The 20303-nt window shown below is 42.8% G+C and overlaps 1 protein-coding gene across 1 annotated transcript in view; it reads right to left on the bottom strand.

The window, feature by feature from the left end:
- Positions 1-4971: 4971 nt before the first annotated feature.
- Brwd1 (bromodomain and WD repeat domain containing 1) overlaps positions 4972-20303 on the bottom strand; it is an 83889-nt gene continuing 68557 nt past the window's right edge. The window contains exons 34-40 of the mRNA XM_038344584.2: positions 18611-18757; positions 16803-16955; positions 14773-14939; positions 13377-13603; positions 11145-11303; positions 10041-10883; positions 4972-9553 (exon numbers count right to left, since the gene is read on the bottom strand). Coding sequence (XP_038200512.1) covers positions 8421-9553; positions 10041-10883; positions 11145-11303; positions 13377-13603; positions 14773-14939; positions 16803-16955; positions 18611-18757 — 2829 coding nt within the window. The 3' untranslated portion in view covers positions 4972-8420. The remainder of the gene's footprint in view (positions 9554-10040; positions 10884-11144; positions 11304-13376; positions 13604-14772; positions 14940-16802; positions 16956-18610; positions 18758-20303) is intronic.

Genomic DNA, 20303 nt, shown 5'->3' with positions numbered 1-20303 from the left:
GTTGTTTTTTTTTTTTTTTTTTGGTGTGTGTGTGCACGCGTGTGTGGATGTACACATGCGAATTATGTCTAATGTTATAGCTGTTTTTAATTGAAAAAATGAACTGAGAACAGTTTCTCCAGTAATGTGTTAAAAAGACTTAACGGCATATTCACAGGTCACATCTGGTGACCTAATGTCAACAAACTGAAGTCCACACTCAGTAGGGAAAGCATCTGTAGCACAGGGACCAGATTCTGCACCACTAACTAGTAAAGGCCACACGGAGGCAGAGCACTGGCTTGCTGGTGGACTGCAATGAACTCGCAGGGCTCCAGTTCCTAACTTCATCTTAACTTATTTTTGGCTTTTTTAGGACAGGGTTTCCATGGTTCAAATTTCTAACTCGTAAGGTGCAGTAGAGAAATGTAATAAATAGGATTTAACTGCATCCTAAAGAAATGGCTGTTTGGATCTTGTTCTATTTTCTGACTTGTAAGTCTGGCCTCTTTATCTTTGCTGCTACATGGAAGAAATAAAAAGGTGTAATACTCACTTTCAGAACTTAGAGAAACATATTCCCTGAATTAATTATACCAGATGGTTATCATTCAGGTGAATTCCAATGCTATAAATAAGACACTAATGACTGTCTTCCCAACACTCCTTTTCAGAAGTCAATAACATCCTGCTCCCCAAGTCCTGTGTTTGGTCCCCAGGGATGTACCTTACAAGAATTAGATCCAGTTAATCAGGACTCAAATAGGCCCACTGACACCTCCTTTGGAAATAGCCTCATTTTCAAAGTGTGAGGGAAACCTTTAAGATTAGCATCCAGTTCAGATTTGGACAGTTAATCAGTTTCCCCCACATATCCCATACACTTCCTGTTTCCTCTAAAGAATCAAGCCTTTGCTTTACAGAAAGTGGACCGTTCTGCCTCCTGACTACTCAGTCCACATCCTCCTCCCACTAACACTGTGCTGTGCTGCTAGGGCTTACTGGAAGCCTTCTTCCCACTTTGACCCAGGGCTGGGAGCAGACTGAAGCTGCAGGTGTTGGAGGTGCGGCCATTTCTAGGTATCCTTTCTATCTCAGTCAGGGCTGGACTTTCCTTTCCAGAATCTGAACCGCCTAAGATAAAAACACTTGGCTACTATCTTCTAGCTCCTTTTTGTTCTCTGAGTGTATGGTCGCATCATCCTCTTTATAAACACTCAGTAACTCTTCCTTAGCCACAGCAGAAGCTTGTCGATGGGGTGGTTTCCGAATCCAGACATTCTCTGGTCCTGAGACTGTTTTAGATTGCTCAGTATCTTTATTTTGTTTGTAGCAACGGCAGCACATCTGCGGGGACTTTCTCGGGCACCGTTGTCTCAGAGTGACACTAGGCATCTACACTGCGTCCTTCTTGTTATGCATACATGGTCTCATTTTTGTATTGGGCTCTGTTTTTATGAACAGATTCTGAAAAAATGAGTGAAAATTTGCATGAACACAAAAATCTCATCACAAGAATGTACTATGTGCATTTCTCAAAAACAGCCCTGAATGATCTCAGAATTATGCATAACTAAAAAGCTCATTTGACAGGTGACTTCCATTTGCTTCCCTGAGGACCGTGGCCATTCCCAGTAACAGTCTGCAAAAATGAGAGGAGTACCTTTGCTTCACAAAGCTGCTCACCTAGCAGCACCATTTCCAAACGTCTAGATTTAAAGAGTAAAGCATGTGTTTCAATTTCCGGGCTTCGTTTCTAACTCTCCTTCAAACCATTTTTGAAATATTAATACCTCTGACACAACTCCCCACCCTAGGAGAGAACCAAAGTTCTGATATCTGACTTCAAGGGCTCAAGGTACACTCCCTAGACGAGGGTTTCCTTTATTCAAGTATTTAAGTTGCTAAGTTAGTAACAAAAACAACTGCACTTGACTCTATGAAGTTTAGCATGGCCTTGATGCTAATTTCTTTCCAATAATAAATAGAGAAAGTTGGGCAGACTGAAGCTCATACTTCTGAACCAGTTTATGACAGATACAATGGAATCCTTCCAACCATGTGTGCATGACTCTCTTAACAACTGACAAGCACCAACTAGCACCTGCTCTGGAGTCAGGGAAGGATTCTTTTGAGAAAGTGCATTTTGATGAGCTAAATATTGTGAAGGGGTTTATCAGCACCTGAGTGAGGCAGAAAGTCCACTGAAGAGGCAGATCCTTTCACAGAGCTGTCTGCCAAGCAGGTAAGTCAAGTGTTAGGCTGCCACTCGATCAGTGCATCAGTACCAATGGATCAATGCCTGTCTGTCCCTGGTGGTCTGCCGCACTAACATTCAGGACCACCTCAGAGTACCACGAGACATTACTTCCTTCTCAATCTCTGTCAGCAGTTTCAAGCTCACATTTGTAGTGCCTCCCCCTTATGACTGCTGACCCAAGACCTGTGCTCTGAGAAGCAAAGGATATAGACAGGGCTGTTCTGGCTTAAACATTACTCCGTCTCCACAATGCTAGGAGTGAGGAGAAAAATATTCTGACTTCTCTTCCTAAATCCAAAGTAAAAGTCATTACTGTGGAAGCATTTGAAAATGTTCATCTGGCCAGCATCTCTTAGTTCAAGTATTTAAATCAAATCTGACAAGAGAGGTCCAACCTAAAATGGTATGTTCCTGGTATTACTGGTGGCAGTGCGTGGTGAACACTGAATCCAGTGAGCACCCTACAGTTAGTTGTAAACTTTAACCAGAACCCACTACAGTCGCAGACTGTCTGCACTTCCTTCCACCCTTCCAGAAACATCCCGAAAACTGCCATCCCTCTAGATAATGAAATACCTCTATATAAAGTGTCCGTCCTGTGATTAGGGTCCACTTCCTGTTCTGCAGCAGGACAGGAGAGGTGGCCTGAAACCACTGAGCTCATCTAGCAGTCCAGTGGTCATCAGTGACCAACGCGGCTTTTCTTTGCAACTATGTCTAAGCTCATTATTACACAGCTGTGCGAGATGAAAAGTTGGTGGCTATTCTTTCAAAAATTTCTCAGCATTACAAACTACGGGTTTGGAGGATCAAGTGTCAAAGATAAAGGACTTTCACGAAAAGCAAGGCCGTTTCCAGCACAAGTCACTTCGGGCCCCTTGCTCACTAGTGGCACTGCAGGCCATGGCTCTGTCTGCAGGGGTGGGACCCACTGACGGAGGTCAGGGTTCTGCAGGGGTGGGACAACTGACAGAGGTCAGGGTTCTGCAGGGGTGGGACAACTGACAGAGGTCAGGGTTCTGCAGGGGTGGGGACACTAACAAAGGTCAAGGTTCTGCAGGGGTGAGGCCACTGACGGAGGCCAGGATTCTTCAGGGGTGGGACCCACTGATAGAGGCCAGAGTTCTGCAGGGGTGGAACCCACTGATGGAGGTCAGGGTTCTGCAGGGGTGGGACAACTGACAGATCAGGGTTCTGCAGGGGTGGGGCCAACTGACAAAGGTCAGGGTTCTGCAGGGGTGAGGCCACTGACAGAGGCCAGGGTTCTGCAGGGGTGGGGCCACTGACAGAGGCCAAGATTCTTTAGGGGTGGGGCCACTGACAGAGGCCAGGGTTCTGCAGGGGTGGGGCCACTGACAGAGGCCAGGGTTCGGGGGAGGGCGTACAACTGACAGAGGCCAGGGTTCTGCAGGGGTGGGACCCTCTAACAAAGGTCAGGGACCTGTGGGGTGGTGTCACTGACAGAGGTCAGGGATCTGCAGGGGTGGGGTCACTGACAGGGGTCAGGGATCTGCAGGGGTGGGGTCACTGACAGAGGTCAGGGATCTGCAGGGGTGGTGTCACTGACAGAGGTCAAGGATCTGCAGGGGTGGGGTCACTGACAGAAATTAGGGTTCTGCAGGTTGGGACCCACTGACGGAGGCCAGGGAAGCGCCCTGAGTGCTGAAAGACCTTTAGCTTGCTCCTAGTATAGCAGTCACACTCCCCGTGACTTTAGTTTGTGAAAATGTTTAATCTCCATGTACCGTGACCAAGGCCCGAGGTGCATCCCATACACTGTTTTGGTTTTGTTGTTGTTGTTTGTTTTTAATATATGGGAGAAAATTTAAAGATCTGCCCATTAGAATTCAACCACATAACAAGCCCATGATGACTGGTAGGAGTACTGCAGATGAAGCATAGCACAAAATCCAATTTTATACTTAGAAATTATACTTAGAATTACACGATTTATACTTAGAAATTAAAAATACTTTCAACTTTTCCAACACTGATGAAAACAGAAGTCCAAACTACTACATAGGGGATGGAGGTGGGGCAGTCTGCAACTGATCCTGCTAAAATCAGGACGGTTAATGTTGCCACTTCTTGGCCAATTCAGATACTTTGATAAACTTGATCCCAGCACTGGGGAGACAAAGGCAAATGGATGTCTGTGTTCCAGGCCGGTCAACACCACACATTCTCTTGAAACCGTGTCTCAAAAAATAAAGGGCTGGAGAAAAGGCTGAGCACTGAGGAGCAAATAGAAATGATTCCCAGAACACACGGAGTGGCTCACAACCCTCTGTAGTAACTCCAGTCCCTAGAAATAATCCCCAGAACACACAAGGTCACTCACAATCCTCTGTAGTAAATCCAGTCCCTGGGGAACTGATACCCACTCTTTTCTGGTCTCTGTGGGCAGGGCACACACATAGTGCAGAAACACATGCAGGCAAAACACATACATATAAAATTAATGAAAAATTAAAATATAAAAAGTAAAGGCCTTACTAATAAACTTATCTTTAACATATGCAGTGTAGCAAGCACACATTAAAATTTCAGTGGAGTCTATCAAGTCTTGCCACATTATTTACACATGGACAACAGGAACCAAAATGCCGGGACTCTGACCAACAAATTCACAAGACGACACTGGTTAAGAAGGTAATTTTCCTAGCAATGTGGTAGTATACTAGACACAAGCTTTGCAGATAATACAGAAATTGTTTAAAGCACACAAAGAAAAAAAAACCAACTCTTTTATTTTGAAAATTCCCAGGTATCCTCAGGGACACTTAAAAAGAATCCTAGAATGTTAAAATGTAAGAAAAGACAACACAGCCTCCAGCACTAATTCTTTACTCTCCCGTCCTAGTAATGACAACAGACCCTACATGGAGGACTCACACTCACTAACTAGAGTGCACACTGCCTCGTCCCACTGCATCAACAAATCTGGGTTGGACCACGTGAAAGCACTGAGAGGCCAGATTTAACTGGATCCTGTGCCAAATGGTGTCTTCTGCTTCTTTACTACTTCCTGATCTCCACAGCCAAAGGTGAGGGTCTAACCCCAGTAGTCAGCAGAAGGCAGGCTTTGCCAGGCTCCTGTACATCCTGTACATCCTGCACACTAGAGGAAAAACTCAAGGATTTGGTAACACACTGGCTGATGAAAGAATGGAGCTGGTTACTTCAACCATTAAAGGAGAAGACCACCATTTTGAGCCTGTGAATGTTGCTAACAGAATCAATACAATGGACTGAAGATGAAAACAAAAACAATCACGTTTTTTAATGTTTTGCATTCTACTGATTCACAAACCTCGTAAGTCTTTCAGCTGACACAATCAACTTCAACTTGTAGAAGAGACTAAGACCCAATTCAATTTTTATACCATACAGTACAGTGATTTAGGGAAAAACTACCACAGAAACTGGGAGAGTAGTGTGAGCCCATCACTACCCTAAGAAGGCATCAAGGAGGGCAAAGGTTTAGTGACACACCTTGCTGTCTGGGCAGCACACTCTTCTGGTGGTATGGCTGGACCTGTTTATAACCTTTTTGCACTGCTCTCCCAGGGCGTGAAGTGCTTTTTAAAAACGTGTTGTATTCAAACCCAACTTCCCCTTAGGTGAAGCCTCATTACACAAAAGAAGCCTTTGTGTTGTTACCCCTTAGAGCTAGCCACAACTGTGGTACCGCAGTTCCCAGGGTCACACTAACCTCAGGCATTATCTGATCAGAAGTTTTCCATCTTAAAAAATAAAAACAATGACCACCCTAGGATTACCTGATAATGGGACACATTTTCTTTATTCATAAATTACCGCACATTGTCAGGACACCTTTTTAAAATAGATATTGAGGGGATCCTTTTAAATCTTTCTTTCTTAATATGCTTGGAAATATTAAAATTTCAAAAGAAGTAAAAATCAAACCTAAATACTTTAAAAAATCATAAATGAATAAAATCATAGACTTTGGACATACAAAACTTGAGTGGGGAGAAGTCTACTTTTACATATACACCATTAATACTTCAAGTGCAACAGAAGCTGGAGCACTTGTCTCTGGACCAGTTCACATTCACCTTGTAACGCTCCCAAAAAGACCAACTGATCCTAAACATTAAAGTACATCTGTGCATTAAATCCCTGCGCATTTAAACACCTAGTGCTCAATGTAAACATTTTAACTATTATTTATTAATCATCCTTAATCTTTAATGGTACTTAGGAGTGTGTCACATATTCAAAGTTCATGTTAGAAATAGCACCATAACCAAAAAGAAAAAAACGAAAAACAAAACCCCACAAAAACACTTCCTCAAAACCCCTCGTCTTGACTTCACAAGTTGAGAGTCACTGTCAATCACAACCAAGGTCACCAGACTCACGTCTCTGATGAACCCGAAATACTGCTTCTACACAATTGGACCAAAGAGAAGGGGGGGAGGGGGAGTTTTAGAAAGGGCTGTATGACTAATCAATTATCAGTTAAAACTTAGTCTGAGAACCATTCTGCATATGAAACCCAAACTCACTCATGAGTGCACTTCATATTCATTTTTGGTGCCTTTTTGCAGATAATGGTAAACGTGGAGTTAAAGTCCTGAGGGACGTGACAGGAATCAAATGTATTTCTGGTCAATAGCCAAAGACCACAGGACTTCCCATCTACTCTACGGTAAGCATCTAACCTCCCAATGTGTGGTGGGGAGAGATCACTGCCCTGAGAAACTCCCAAAGCCAACCCCATCTCTTGCATGAGAACAGAGGAGTGCCGCCTGCCAAATGGAATTGTGACACCAAAGAACATAAGATGCTCTTCCTGATCTGCCACCTCAGGAAAAGAGGAGGAAAAGGGGGAAGTTTACATATAAAAGCAAACACAACTATGGTCAAAAATCACTTGAAGGTGTGTAAACCACATATCCCTATCGCTCACAGAAACTCAAGGGGAAACCTACCGGGAAGAGCTACCTACAGTAGACCAAAAATAATCAACTCAACAAAGAAATGAACCTGGCTCAAAAATAAGTGTACTATAGTACTCAGGGTGATGTGAATGTTCACTTCAAATGATTTCAAAAATCACTGTGCCTCAAACATGAATTTCTTACACTAGAGGTCACTGGTAAAGATCCACTCGGTTGTCCAGCAAAGGATGCTGACGTGGCAGCAGTAAGTTCAAGGATGGAGAAGGACTCAGGTAGGATTCAGAACTGTACTCTGAACTCTACAGTTCTGACAGAGAAAATCTACACAGAACTGAAATACCCTCTTATTAAAGAACACTTTCCCTAAATCTAAGGCACACAAACTTCTCTACTTCAGAGTAAGATTATGGAAGAGCAAGAATTTAGTAAATCCTAATGGAAAGTAAATCTTGGACAAAAAAAAATAGGAAACAATTTGTCAGTGAACAATCTAAAAGAAAATATTCTAACTATTCTCTCAACCTAGACCTTTAAATTATGCACTCCAAACATGTAAAATCATTTACCAGCACTTTATAAATTCAAGTTTATAAACATTAAAGTCATCAGGTTTTCCTTAAAAAGATAAGAGTAAGACCCAACAAGCATTTGGGGAAAAAAAAGTGGAAGCCATGTTAATAAAGATGACCAGATGTGGGTATAATGTATCCTACTCAAGTCTCCAGGGAAAATGATTAAAAAAAAAAAAAAAAAAAGTTAAAAAAAAAAAAGTGGTAGGTGCCTTGCCTACTAATCATGGTTACACTCGCCATGATTATAATGTCAGTATGCACATAATATTTATCAAGATTCTGTAAACATAGGTCACGAGGATTTTTCTCCTACTTTAACTACATGGCAGAGGTTTAGAAACTACCACTTCTGGACAAATTCAGAAAATAACTGCGTGACACTGCTGTTACAAAGTAATGCTCACTGGTTTGGGTAACCAAGTTGTCTAGTGTTTAACGTGTCTCGAACTCTTGCTGTCTGTACTCAATACTGTCAAAGTAGATCTGCCCCCAAAATGAAGCATATTTTGGCACCTGTGCTGAATGCTGCTTCAAAAACCAGCAAGTGCAAATAAAAATAACAGTCATGATTTAGTCACATTCACAAACTTCTCATAGAAAAATATAAATATATTCCCTGAATTGTAAGCCAGCTTTCACAATACATTCCAGTCGCTGTGAGCACGCTGGCTCTTACGGTCACAAGGTGCAGTCACTGAGCTCCAATGCATTTTCTATGCTTCGGTCATCTTCCCCATCATGGTACCTCACCGTTCTCCTACCCTGGTTTCTTGTTTTTATTTTTGAGCGCCGAACAACTCTTTTAGCTTTTGCACAGTCCAAGTCCTCCCAATCGTTGTCATCCACACTCAGCCTGGGACATTTACTCTGTCTTCGATGTCTCGCAGTCTTAGATGGGTGCGAGGGAGGGGCTTTGCCTTTTCTAACCATCTTTGCTTTTCCTTTCCTTTTCTCCTTCCTCGGGGTTTTTGTGTTATCAGTGCACTCGGCATCAGATTCAGTCACTGACCCCGAATCTGATGACTTAGGGCTGGTGTCAGGTACACACGCTGAGGTCTCCGTCTGCCCAGGCGTGTCCACACTGTCTAACTCAGAACGCAGTCTCCTCTTCCCTCCAACATCTGCCGATGCCTGCAGACAGTGAGTTACTTGTGCTGTCCTATCAAAAGGGGCTTTTCCATATGTCCTGAGTCTTCTGCCATTCCACCTCCGTAACCCATAATTCAGGTCTTCTTCAAAGTTATTCTCTGTGGTAGCTTTTTGGGCCAAAACTGACTCAGAAGACAAGTTAATCTCACTATCTGGGGCGTGGCTTTTGGGATCTTCCTGAGAAGGTCCAGCAGAAGAGCTTCGAGTTTTAGGAGGCATTCTTATGTCCGTATGCCTCTTCTGTATGCTTCCTGTGTGCTCAAAACTGGAAGCCCCTTCAGAATCCAAGTCTGCATTTACAGACTCACTGGCATTTTTTGCACTACCTTGGGATTCAGACTCGGGGAGGTTGCTACTGCAGGCACGCTGTGCCTCTGGCACTTCACAGTGTGCGTGTGTCTCACCACCACTCAGTATCTTCTTTGCTGGGGTACAAGCCAATCGGATGGGCTTTTTCCTTCTCCTTCTGCCTCGAGTACACACCCTTTCTAAGGTGACATTTTCTGCGTCACTTGTGAGCTTGGTTTTATCAGCAGCCACAGTAGCACTTCGAGTAATCCTGGATGACTTCTTCATAACCTGGAGATTGCTTTCTGAGTCACTGGAACAGACCCTTTTCCGGGAGCTTTTTCTACTTTGTCCATTCTCTCGAGACAGAGAATCTAAAAATTAAAGAGTATTTGTTTAATCTTTTATATGAGTAACTACTTCTAAAGTAATCAAATGCTTAACATAAGATAATGTAAATGCTGAATTCTTACTAACACAGTATGTCAGATGGTAGGACATGGCTGCTCCTTACCAGTAGTCCCCTACCAGTGACTCTCCCAACTCCTGACACTGAGTGCAGCAGAGCCCACCTGATGACAACGTGAACAAGTTTCTTTCTCAAGCAGTCACCACCACATTCCTATCTCTAATACAATGCCAATATTCAAAGTAAAATCTTTAATAGTTAAAGCCAAGACTAAATGTTCAGTGACTAACAGTGATTGTGCATAGCATGACAACAGAGAGATGAACAAAGGACCAGCACACAATCAGAAAAACACCTAATGAAAAGAAATCTAGAAGAGGGGAAACAGTCTTTTACCCAATAGAAAGAGGAGGAAGGGGTAAATTAGTGAATGGGTGAGTGTCTAGAATTACCATTCATATCACTGTGCAATTTATCTTTGGCTGTGCCGACATCGGAATCCACATCAGTCTCAGACCCAGGACCCGAGGGGCCCTGCGGCACAGAAGCAGCTTCACTCCTCAAGGCCTCGGGGGCTGGGTCTCCTTCCACCGGGCTACGCCTCTTGCTCTCTCGTCCTTGTTCTTCACAGTCTTCTGAATCGCTCAAGACAGTCGCCTTCTTAAACAAATGTGCATTCTTGCATAATTTACTGCTTCCTGGTTCAGAGTCAACTTCCTCAGAGATGTTCTCTGTCCCAAGTTTGTGCGCAGATGTTGAAGGGGCAGCAGTGCTGCTGAGTCCATCATCTGATTCGTGACATCTGGAGTCTTCCTCAGAAGACTCTATTGGAAGGAACTTTGTTTTGCCTGTTGCTGGAGTGTGGGATGTGCAGCCGTTCGCATGCCAGTTCTTCCGGGCTACTCTCAAGTCACTGTCTGAGTCACTGACACTGTCCTGGGCCGAGTGAGGACCAGACGGCAGCCGTGCTCGGCTCTGGTCTTTCAGTTCTTCTGTCTCTGACTTAAGATCGTCAGAATTGTGTAGTAACTTTCTCCGAGCTGCAGCTGAGGCACTGCGATGTGGCAGCTTACGGCCAGAGCAGAGGCTCTCGGAGCTCGAGTCTTCTTCCACATCACTCATCAACTTTATCTTGTTGGCAGCGACAGCAGCACACTTCCGGAGGACTTTCCGGGCGTTTCCAGCCTTGCCCTTCAGATCGTCATCTGTCTCCTCGGAGTTGTTATCAGAATCACTTAGGTAGGCTCTCTTCCGAGTAGCTTTTCTGCCACATCCATTTTCTAGAGAAACAGAACCTGAAAATAAAGCGATGGGGTTAGGGAACTGTTTCCTTATTCTGGACAGTCATACTACGCAGCCACACAGGCCAGGCTGGCCGCTTTCCCAATGCCCTGCCTTAGCTTGCTAAGGTGACACTAGACACTAATTCTTCCGATGTTTCTACAAGGACTGACTGAACATGTTGATGACTGTCCTTTCCAGATTAAAAAGACTGAGACATCTCGTCACATCTAGATGAGTTCAATTACACCAATCAACACTCATTAGTCACTGACCAGCTTTTCTCTGAGCAGCTCTTGTTCTCGTCACCCTGAGATTGCTGCTTCTCAAGAAGCCACTGCGCAGGGAGCTCTCTGCAGCTCTGGAGCTCTCTTTGCTGTCCTCAGAACTATGCGAAGATGAAGAGGTAGCTATGAAGTCTTCCATTTCACTTTCTAAAACAAAACAAAAATGATAAGGTCTCCACAACAAGTATGTGTTTCATAACTCAAATATTTCATAGTCTAACTTATACTAAAACCAGATTCTTGGGGTTGCACAGATGGCTCAACAGTAAGAGCACTTGTTGCTCTTGCAGAAGACACAAGTTCAGCCCCAGCACCTGTATGACAGTTGCTCACAAGTGCCTGTAGCTCTAGTTCCAGGGGATTGGATACCCTCTTCTGGCCTTAGCGGGCACCAGGCACATGAATAAATACAGAGAAAATAAGCTGAAATTTAAAACAAAAAAATTAAAAATACTCTAAAAATGCTTTGAATGTTTGCAAATAATGAAGAAAGTGACTTAAAAAGAGGTACTTAAAAACAAGTCCACTTCAATGTTCTACATTAAGTTATGCCTGTATTTTCAAAGACTGACCACCACACACTGGGCAAGATTTAGAAAACAATTTAAAACCAAACTTCCCAAAGTTACAGAGAAACCCTGTCTCGAAAAACAAAAATAAAAAGAGCAAATTTTCATTTCAAACTTAATTAGCCCCACTAATTATTATGCTTTCTGTGACATCAAGATGTTTCTATGCTAGAAGATACAATCATTCAGGACCCTTTGACCTCAAAAGGAGGAGTTTCAGGTCTCCAGCAGCTCCTGACAATACAGTTGTAACACATGAACCTCACAGTCACACATGAGTGACATGAGCACGAGACAGTGTGCAAGCCTGTTTTATGTCAACCTGACACACAATTACCATTTGTGAAGAGCAGCTTTCAACTGAAAAACTGCTCCCACCAGATTGACCTGTGTGCAAGACTGTATGGAATTTTCTTAATTGATGACTGATGTGGGAGGCCAGAGGCTGTGGGGTGGTGCAACCCTGGGCTCATGGTCCTAGGAGCTACAAGAACACAGGCTGACATGCCTGCTTTGAAGATAGGAAGAGTCACTGAGAGCAGCTGAAGCTTGGCACTGAGAGGCCAGAGGTGAAAGTGCGCCTCAATCACAGCTGAGCCCCGGAGAGAAGTTGAGGCTTGGTACCATGTGGCAGTGACAGAGTCACTAAAGGGAGCCCAGGGAGGCTACTGGAAAAGTGTGGCCCAGCTGCAGTGTAGACCGCAGCATTTTAAAGATGCCAGGGGACCACCAAAACCAGCAGTAGCTGTGGAACGGACCTGCTCTGAACCTAGGAAGATAAGTTGCACATGCTTCAGACAATGAGTGCACCCCAGGCATACAGCACTAAACTTTTACACTGGGAATTTTGGTTTTGCTTTGGTCTGAATATGAAGGTATGTAACTTATTTTTGATTTTAAAGGATCCCACAGTTAAGAGAGTTTGGAATTCTAGAAGGACTTTGAACTTTGAAAGAGACTTTGGATGTTTTAAAAAAAGACTTAACTTTAGAATTTTTAAAAACTGTTGGGACTTTCAAAAAGTTGGGTTGTTTTATACTGTGACATTAATTTAACATGCCATCTTAGGGACAAATGAGAAAAAGGATCCAGTTGAACGGTGATGTGTTTGTGTGTCAAGTTGACATGGAGTCAGTGCTGGCTAAACACACGCTAGAATCATTTGGGAAGAGGGAACTTCACCTGAAAAACACCTCCATCAGATTGGCTGCATTATCACAGCAAAAGAAATCCCAAACAGATTGGGTATCCCAGTTTCCCGTTCTTACACACTTGTTGGTGTAGGTGTGGGTGTGGCCTTGCTGGAGGACGTGTGTCCTGCAGGCTCTAGGGTCTGACGTGTGCTCAAGTCACTTCCCATTGCCTGTTAGTCAGATATAAGAACTCTCAGCTCCTTTTCTAGCACTGTCTGTCTGCACACTGCCTTGCTTCCTGTCATGACAAGGGACTAAACCTCTGACGGGAAGCTGCCATCACAATTAAATGTTTTCCTTTAGAAGAGTTGCCATGGTCACAGGGTCTCTTCACAGCAATAGACCCTAACTAGGACAATAACCAAGACAATTTCATACTGGTGTCAAGGCTGTACACTGTACTGTTTCTAACCCACAGTAATAAGCAGCACAGCACACTACGATGTTCAACTCCTCACCCGACAGCTCAGAACCATTCCTTAGCATTTCAGATCTATGTCTTCTGGTTCTCCCTGGTGGCCCCGCTGAATCTTCAGAGTCCCCAGAGGTGAAGCCTGAAGAGGCTCCAGTGCTTGTCTTGCGGGCTGAGGACAAAGGTGCCCTACTTGAGGTAGACTGGGAGGGAGAACACATCAACTGTGGAATTACTTTTGTCTGAGATTTCATCTGCTTCTGTTTGATATTTCTGGTAAAAAGTATGGACAAGAGAAACAATTATTAATGAAACATAAATCACCAGAGAATACTCAAATAAAAGTATATTGCTTTTTAGCCTGCAAATATTCACATAAATAAAATATTCACTATTAATGGTTATTAAAGATGGATTAATAAGTATTTCCTTACTCTACATTTTACAGGTTTATTCAACTTTGGATAATGATCAGATGATCCAATTGAACAGACTATTTACCCCTAAGTATGCATTCTGTTAAGTTATAAATCAGGGTATTAGTCACATAGAAATTTTGGTAGTCCAAAGAGGGGAAAGAAGCAGGGAAAAAATATTTAAAGAAACAGTGAATAAAAACTTTTCAAATTTGACAAATTACACTTTATACCCACAGAACTGGATAAACACCCAAGTAATACAAAGCTACTCCTATGGTGGGTTAAAAAAAAAAGGAAGAAACCTTGGAAGCAGCAAGAGGAAAATAATGTATGCAACAAGGGAAGCTGGCAGGATACCAGCAGCTAATACGGTAGGTGAAGTGTCAAGATTCACTATGCATCCAAATTATTCTTCTGGGCTGGAGAGAGGGTCAGCAGCCACTCTCTCTTCCAGAGGACCCAGATTCAATTCTCAGCACCAGCACATGGTAGCTCACAAACCTCCATAACCCCAGTCTCAGGACACACATGTGATGTACACACTTACATGCAGACAAATAGCCATATACATAAAATAAAATAAAAATAAATAAAATTTCCAAACCAATTTTTGTTGGTTTTTCTCATTTTTCAAGACAGGGTTTCTCTGTAGCTTTGGAGCCAGTCCCGGCACTCACTCTGTAGACCAGGATGGCCTCAAACCGTTTTCCTTCCCCAAAACGTATTTTTAAAATTTACCTTCAAAATGAAGGTAGAATTGAAACACCAGCAAGAACACAAAAATAGAGACTACTGCAGGTTCTGCCTGCTTTGCAAAGCATTCTACAGAAATCTTCAGGCTGGAGAGATGGAAAAAGACAACAGCCGGGTAACACAAACCTACACTCTTACAACGGGACACTCAACTATGAGAGCCAAGTACTAAAAGGTTTCTTGATGCTAAAGCTAAAGAAGCCTAAATAATAAATGAGAGTGTACATCTTAAATTAAAAACCAATCATCTGCAACGCCATGCCCACTCACCTTACACTTCTGTCGGCCCGAACGGCACCATTACAACCTCGCCGTTGCTTAAATCTTTGGCTTCGCCGAAGTTTCTCCTTAAATTTTTGACCGATTTTAAAATCAAAGGAAATTTTCTTCATTTTTTCTTCAAACAAAGCAGACAATCTCAAGGTCATACTATAAATCTATACAGACACAAAAACAAAACCAGAATTACAAAGTAACTCTGTCCCAGGTCACTGTAGGTGGAGGAATACCTTCTTTCCTTCCCACCTGCCACACATCAGCAGCATCTGGAGACATCCACATGCACTGAGCACTGACGTTTCAGACTAGTGGTAAAGAGACAACTCTACACTCCACAACCCGAGACAACTCAGTGGATATCCTCAGGAGAACAAGTTAGTTTTTCCCCCACTTTAACATTGGTCCCAACCAGTCACAAAGTGCACATTTCTCCTTAACAAATTTCGAAGTTACTTCTAATACTGCTATTTGGTGTGTGTTTGGATCAAAGAAACAAAAGCATTTTTACAGCAATCATTTTGAAATTTGACTGGAATACCACCTAAATCTATATATGATACAGAACGTCTTTCATCACATACAAAGAAGACATCCAGTCACTTACAATGTAGGCATATTCCTGGTCCTCCTCAATCACTCTTGAACAACTGGGCGCCTGAGTGTGTGTCACTACCCAGCTCATGCAGCATGGAGACAGAGCCCAGGTTCTAACACATGCTAGGTAAGCACTCTATAACTGGGTCAAATCCCAAGCCCAACAAATTCAATAATTATCAAATCATTAAAATAACATCAAACTGGTCTAATTACTGGAGGAAGCCTGCACATACCCACATTAAATTCAGAAATAAGTGCACAGGTCTAATACTCAAAAGTTTACTATCAGGCTGAGAAATGGCTCAGCCAATAAAGAATGTCCTCTGAGAGCATAAGGACCTGAGTTCAAGCCCCATAATCCACATTTAAAAGGGGGAAGGGAGGGAGCAGATATAGAAGAACAGTCTTATGATCCCAGGGAGATAGGCATGAATCCTTGAGGCTAGTTAGCTAGCAAGTCAAGACTATCACTTGGCAAGTTACAAGCCAGTTAAAGACTCTTTTTTTTTTTTTTTGGTTTTTCGAGACAGGGTTTCTCTGCAGCTTTAGAGCCTGTCCTGGAGCTAGCTCTTGTAGACCAGGCTGGTCTCGAACTTACAGAGATCCGCCTGCCTCTGCCTCCCAAGTGCTGGGATTAAAGGCGTGCACCACCACCGCCCGGCTCAGTCAAAGACTCTTGTCTCAAAATTTTTCTTATCCTATTTTACATTTTTTAAATTCATGTTTGGACAGAAAAAAAATCAGAAGACAACCTGTAGGAGTTAAATTCACTCTTTCCATAATGTGGACTCTGAAAGTTAAATTCAGGCTGCTGGAGTTGACAGCCAACAAGCACCCCCTCCTGGCGAGCCACTCCTCAAGCATTGTCTCAAAAATGGTTTTTGTTTTTAAAGTGAGCAGCTCCTGGGTCTTTCTTAGTCAGGATCCAATTATATTAAGAGACATTTCCACAAATAAGCTACATCTAAAATTCTGAAATTCACACCATTCTGAGTAGCATGATAGAGTTTTATGCCATTCTGCAACTGATTTGGGACATGAATTATCTTTATGGCCATAGTATACAAACTGTATACATTATTCAGCTCATGGCAATTAAAACTATATTCATGTATCTTCTATTATATCACTATAAATGTGCTACTTACTGATAGATACAAGTTATCTCTTACCGTGTCTATTCATAAACTAATAAACTCCACCACTATCCTAACCAGCAATCTCTATCTATGTTCACATGTAACTTCATACTCACGAGAGGACCTTTAAGATTAAGAACTGTTCTTATGAGAGCTTTGGCAACAACTTGTCCAACACGGAGATCTTGTGTGTACCCAGTTATTGTACATACTCTAACCACTACTAACAAGTAGAAAGTACATGTCATGCACACTGTGTTAAAATAAAGCAAGGAAAAAAATTACCTTTGATCTTTTGTTGGGTGTATAGGCCTTTGCATTGCTAAATATCAATCGGATATCTTTGCAGAATTCCACAGGGCTATCGTAATTCCCAGCTTCTAGAGTTTCCCTTACCGTTCCAAAATCCATTGGAGTGTCTATAATATCTCGGTAATCCTGTTTTAAAAATGACAATTCACAGATGAACTTCGTGCCCTCAAAACGTAAGGGGCTAGGGGCTGCTCTTTCAGAGGACCTGAGCTCCCAGCACCCATAAAGTGGCACACAACCACCTGTAACTCCAGTCCTAGAGGATTCGACACCTCTTCCGGCTTCCCTGGGCAGTACAAACAAGGCACACTAATATACATGCAAATAAACACATTAAATACCCATACACACAGATTTTTTAAAAGGAAACATCGACACCTAGATCTCTAAAATATTCAAAATGATAGAAAGGGGAAAAGTAAAATATCGCAGAATTAGTACTTTAAGGTATATTCATTAAGATAAAAAGAAAGGTATGGTGCTGTGGGACAATGGTCTGTATCCTGTCAATTATATTTTCAATAAATGCTGATTGGCCAGTAGCCAGGCAGGAAGTATAGGCGGGACAACCAGACAGGAGGTAGAGGTGGAACAATGAGAATTCTGGGAAGAGGGAAGGAAGCTCTTTCCGCATTCCTGACCCATCCACAGAGCAAGCAAGATGTGACTGCCTCTCCGAAAAAGGTACCTAGCCACATGTAATGGGCTAATATAAGTTATAAGAGTTATTAAGAAGCCTGAGCTAATGGGCCAATCAGTTTATAACTAATGTAGACCTCTATGTGGTTTCTTTGGGACTCAACCATTGCAGGAACAGGGCAGGGCAGAAAACTCAGTCAACAGTATGGTAGAAACTATCAAATATTAAAGATTTTACTTTATCTCTATTTGGTTGGTTTTCCAAGGCATGGTTTCTCTGTTTCCTGGCTGTCCAAGAACTCTCTCTGTAGACCAGGCTGGCCCTGAGCTCACAGAAATCCATCTGCCTTTGCCTCCTGAGTGCTGAGATTAAGGGTGTGCCACACCAATGCCCGGCTTACTTTATCTTACTTTATGTTAGGATGTGCGTGCAGTGCTCAGAGAGGCCACAAGAGCATTTCAGACCCCTCTGAAGGACAGGTTATTTATGAGTTGCCTGACATGGTATGGGAAACTAAACTCTAGTCCTCTGCAAGCACTCTTAACTGCTGAGACATCTCTCCGGCGCCAACATATCGTTAAATGACAATTCATACTGGCCATGAAACAAGGGTATTTTAATGTTCTGCTTTACAGTCCTCAGTAATCCCAAGCTTGCTGTAGCAGGTGGTGTTTCGTGTTCGAGGTTCTGATCAATGTCCACATGTCCTGTTCGTTATCTCAGTCTTTGCTGTATAAAATGAGTGAGTATGCCTGTATGTAGGAATATGCACTGTGTGCACGTCTGCTGCCTGTGGAGGGCAGTGGATCCCATGGGACTGGAGTTAGAGATGGCTGTGAGCTGCTATGTGAGTGTCAGAAACTTCTGTAAAAGCAGCCAAGACCTCTTAACCTATGAGCCACCTCTAGCCCCAGTAAATTAATGTTTTGCCTACAGACAGCAAAGCCCACATACAGACCCCCCCCCCCATTTCAGTCAGTACACTGTGAAGCTATGTCTAGGTTCTTAAGTGAGTTACCATGCACAGAACTAACCTAGTGTAGAAAGAGAACATACCAACATGAATAAAGCCCGTCCTTTTACTCCTGGGTTTAATATAAATCTGCAGCCCCACTCTCTTCTCAACAACAAGGGAACTTACTGGGTACTCGACCAGGTCCACAGGCTGTCTGAAGGGCTCCGAGTCCTCGCACTGGAAGATCAAGATGAGCAAGGCTTTGCACTGCCTCCTCCAGTCGCTCTCAACACAGCTGGTGGCTCTGCTGCTCCTCTTTCTCCAGTTGTGGACCTGAAAACACACCTGCAGGTTATTTTAGCCTGGGTGGGAAATGTGAAGAGAGCACTTACACAGTATGATGTAAGATACTAGCTTAAAAAAATTTAGTGGGCTCTTCTACCTTCTGTATTGTATTAGAAGTTGTGGCTGTTTCCAACTTGTTATCTAGCTGGACAAAGCAGAGTGCTACAAACATCCAATCATGTTTCATAATGTTCTAAACACACTTTTCTAAAAGGAAAAAATTGAGGCAATCAAATATACTTTAAGAAAATATTAATGAGAGCCAGGCGGTGGTTGCATACCACTTTAATCCTAGCACTTGAGACGCAGAGGCAGGAGGATCTCCACGAGTTTCAGGCCAGCCTGGTCTACAAGAGCTAGTTCCAGGATAAACTCGAAAGCTACAGAGAAACCCTGTCTCAAAAAAACCAAAAAATAAATACATAAATAAAACAAAAAAGAGGATTAATGAGAAGAATTACAGTAACATTAAATGTGGAATGAGCACAGGGCATACAATCTAACAAGTGATTCTACCAATTCTCTCTCACCCATGCACCTTGTGTGTCACACTCATTTGAAAATGAGGTAGAAGAATAGCTCCTCACAGGGCGATGGATGGTGGTGCACGACTTTAATCCCAGCATTCAGGAGGCAAAAGCAGGTGGATCTCTGAGTTTGAGGCCAGCCTGGCCTGGACTAAAAGAGCTAGTTCCAGGACAGGCTACAAAGCTACAAAGCAACCCTGTCTCGAAAAAACAAACAAAACAGAAGGAAAGGAAGGAGAGAGAGAGAGAGAGAGAGAGAGAGAGAGAGAGAGAGAGAGAGAGAGAGAGAGAGAGAGAGAGAGAGAGAGAGAGAGAGAGAGAGAGAGAGAGGCTTCTCAACCAAAAAATGTCACAGAGCCTAGCTGTCACATGAGAAGAGATGCCTTATAGAGACCAATGTGACCACAAAGAAGACACAAAAGGTATTGTCTGGTTTGAATGAACTCAAACAGAAAGCACAGGAGTAGGGTGTGTGTCTGTGTGTGTGTGTGTGTCTGTGTGTGTGTGTACGTGAAAGAGAAAGAGAGAGACCATAATTTTAATGAGAGTCACATCAAACTTCTCCATGCTCACAGCAACATCTGGCTTGTGGAATAAAGTTTGTCATTTGCAACAGCAGATACAGCAAAGAAACGGACATAGGAAAACACTTGGCACTCCAGTTGGAAATGAAGCAACATGAAAATAAACAAGACAACTGCATGTCTAGCTCTTCCATGTTAATTAGGACAATCATTGCACAATAAAAGTGAGTATTCTATTTCTTTGGCTAGTTAATTTAAAAAAAGATAGGACCTTACTAACTGTAGTCCTGGCTGTCCTGGAACTCACTATGTAAACCAAGTTGTCCTCAAACTCAGATCTACCTGCCTCTCCCACCTGAGTACTGAGATTAAAAGGTGTGTGCCACCACACCCAAATACTTGATTTTTCTTTTTTTTTTTTGAACAGATCTCCTTACCAAATCCTAGCTAATCTACTTTTCCCCTTAAAAGAGCTTATTTTTT

This window comes from Arvicola amphibius, chromosome 10 (genome assembly GCF_903992535.2).
Source record: "Arvicola amphibius chromosome 10, mArvAmp1.2, whole genome shotgun sequence".
Classification (NCBI taxonomy): domain Eukaryota; kingdom Metazoa; phylum Chordata; class Mammalia; order Rodentia; family Cricetidae; genus Arvicola; species Arvicola amphibius.
The sequence above is the reverse complement of the archived record's forward strand: the minus strand, read 5'-3'. Positions and strand labels throughout refer to the sequence as shown.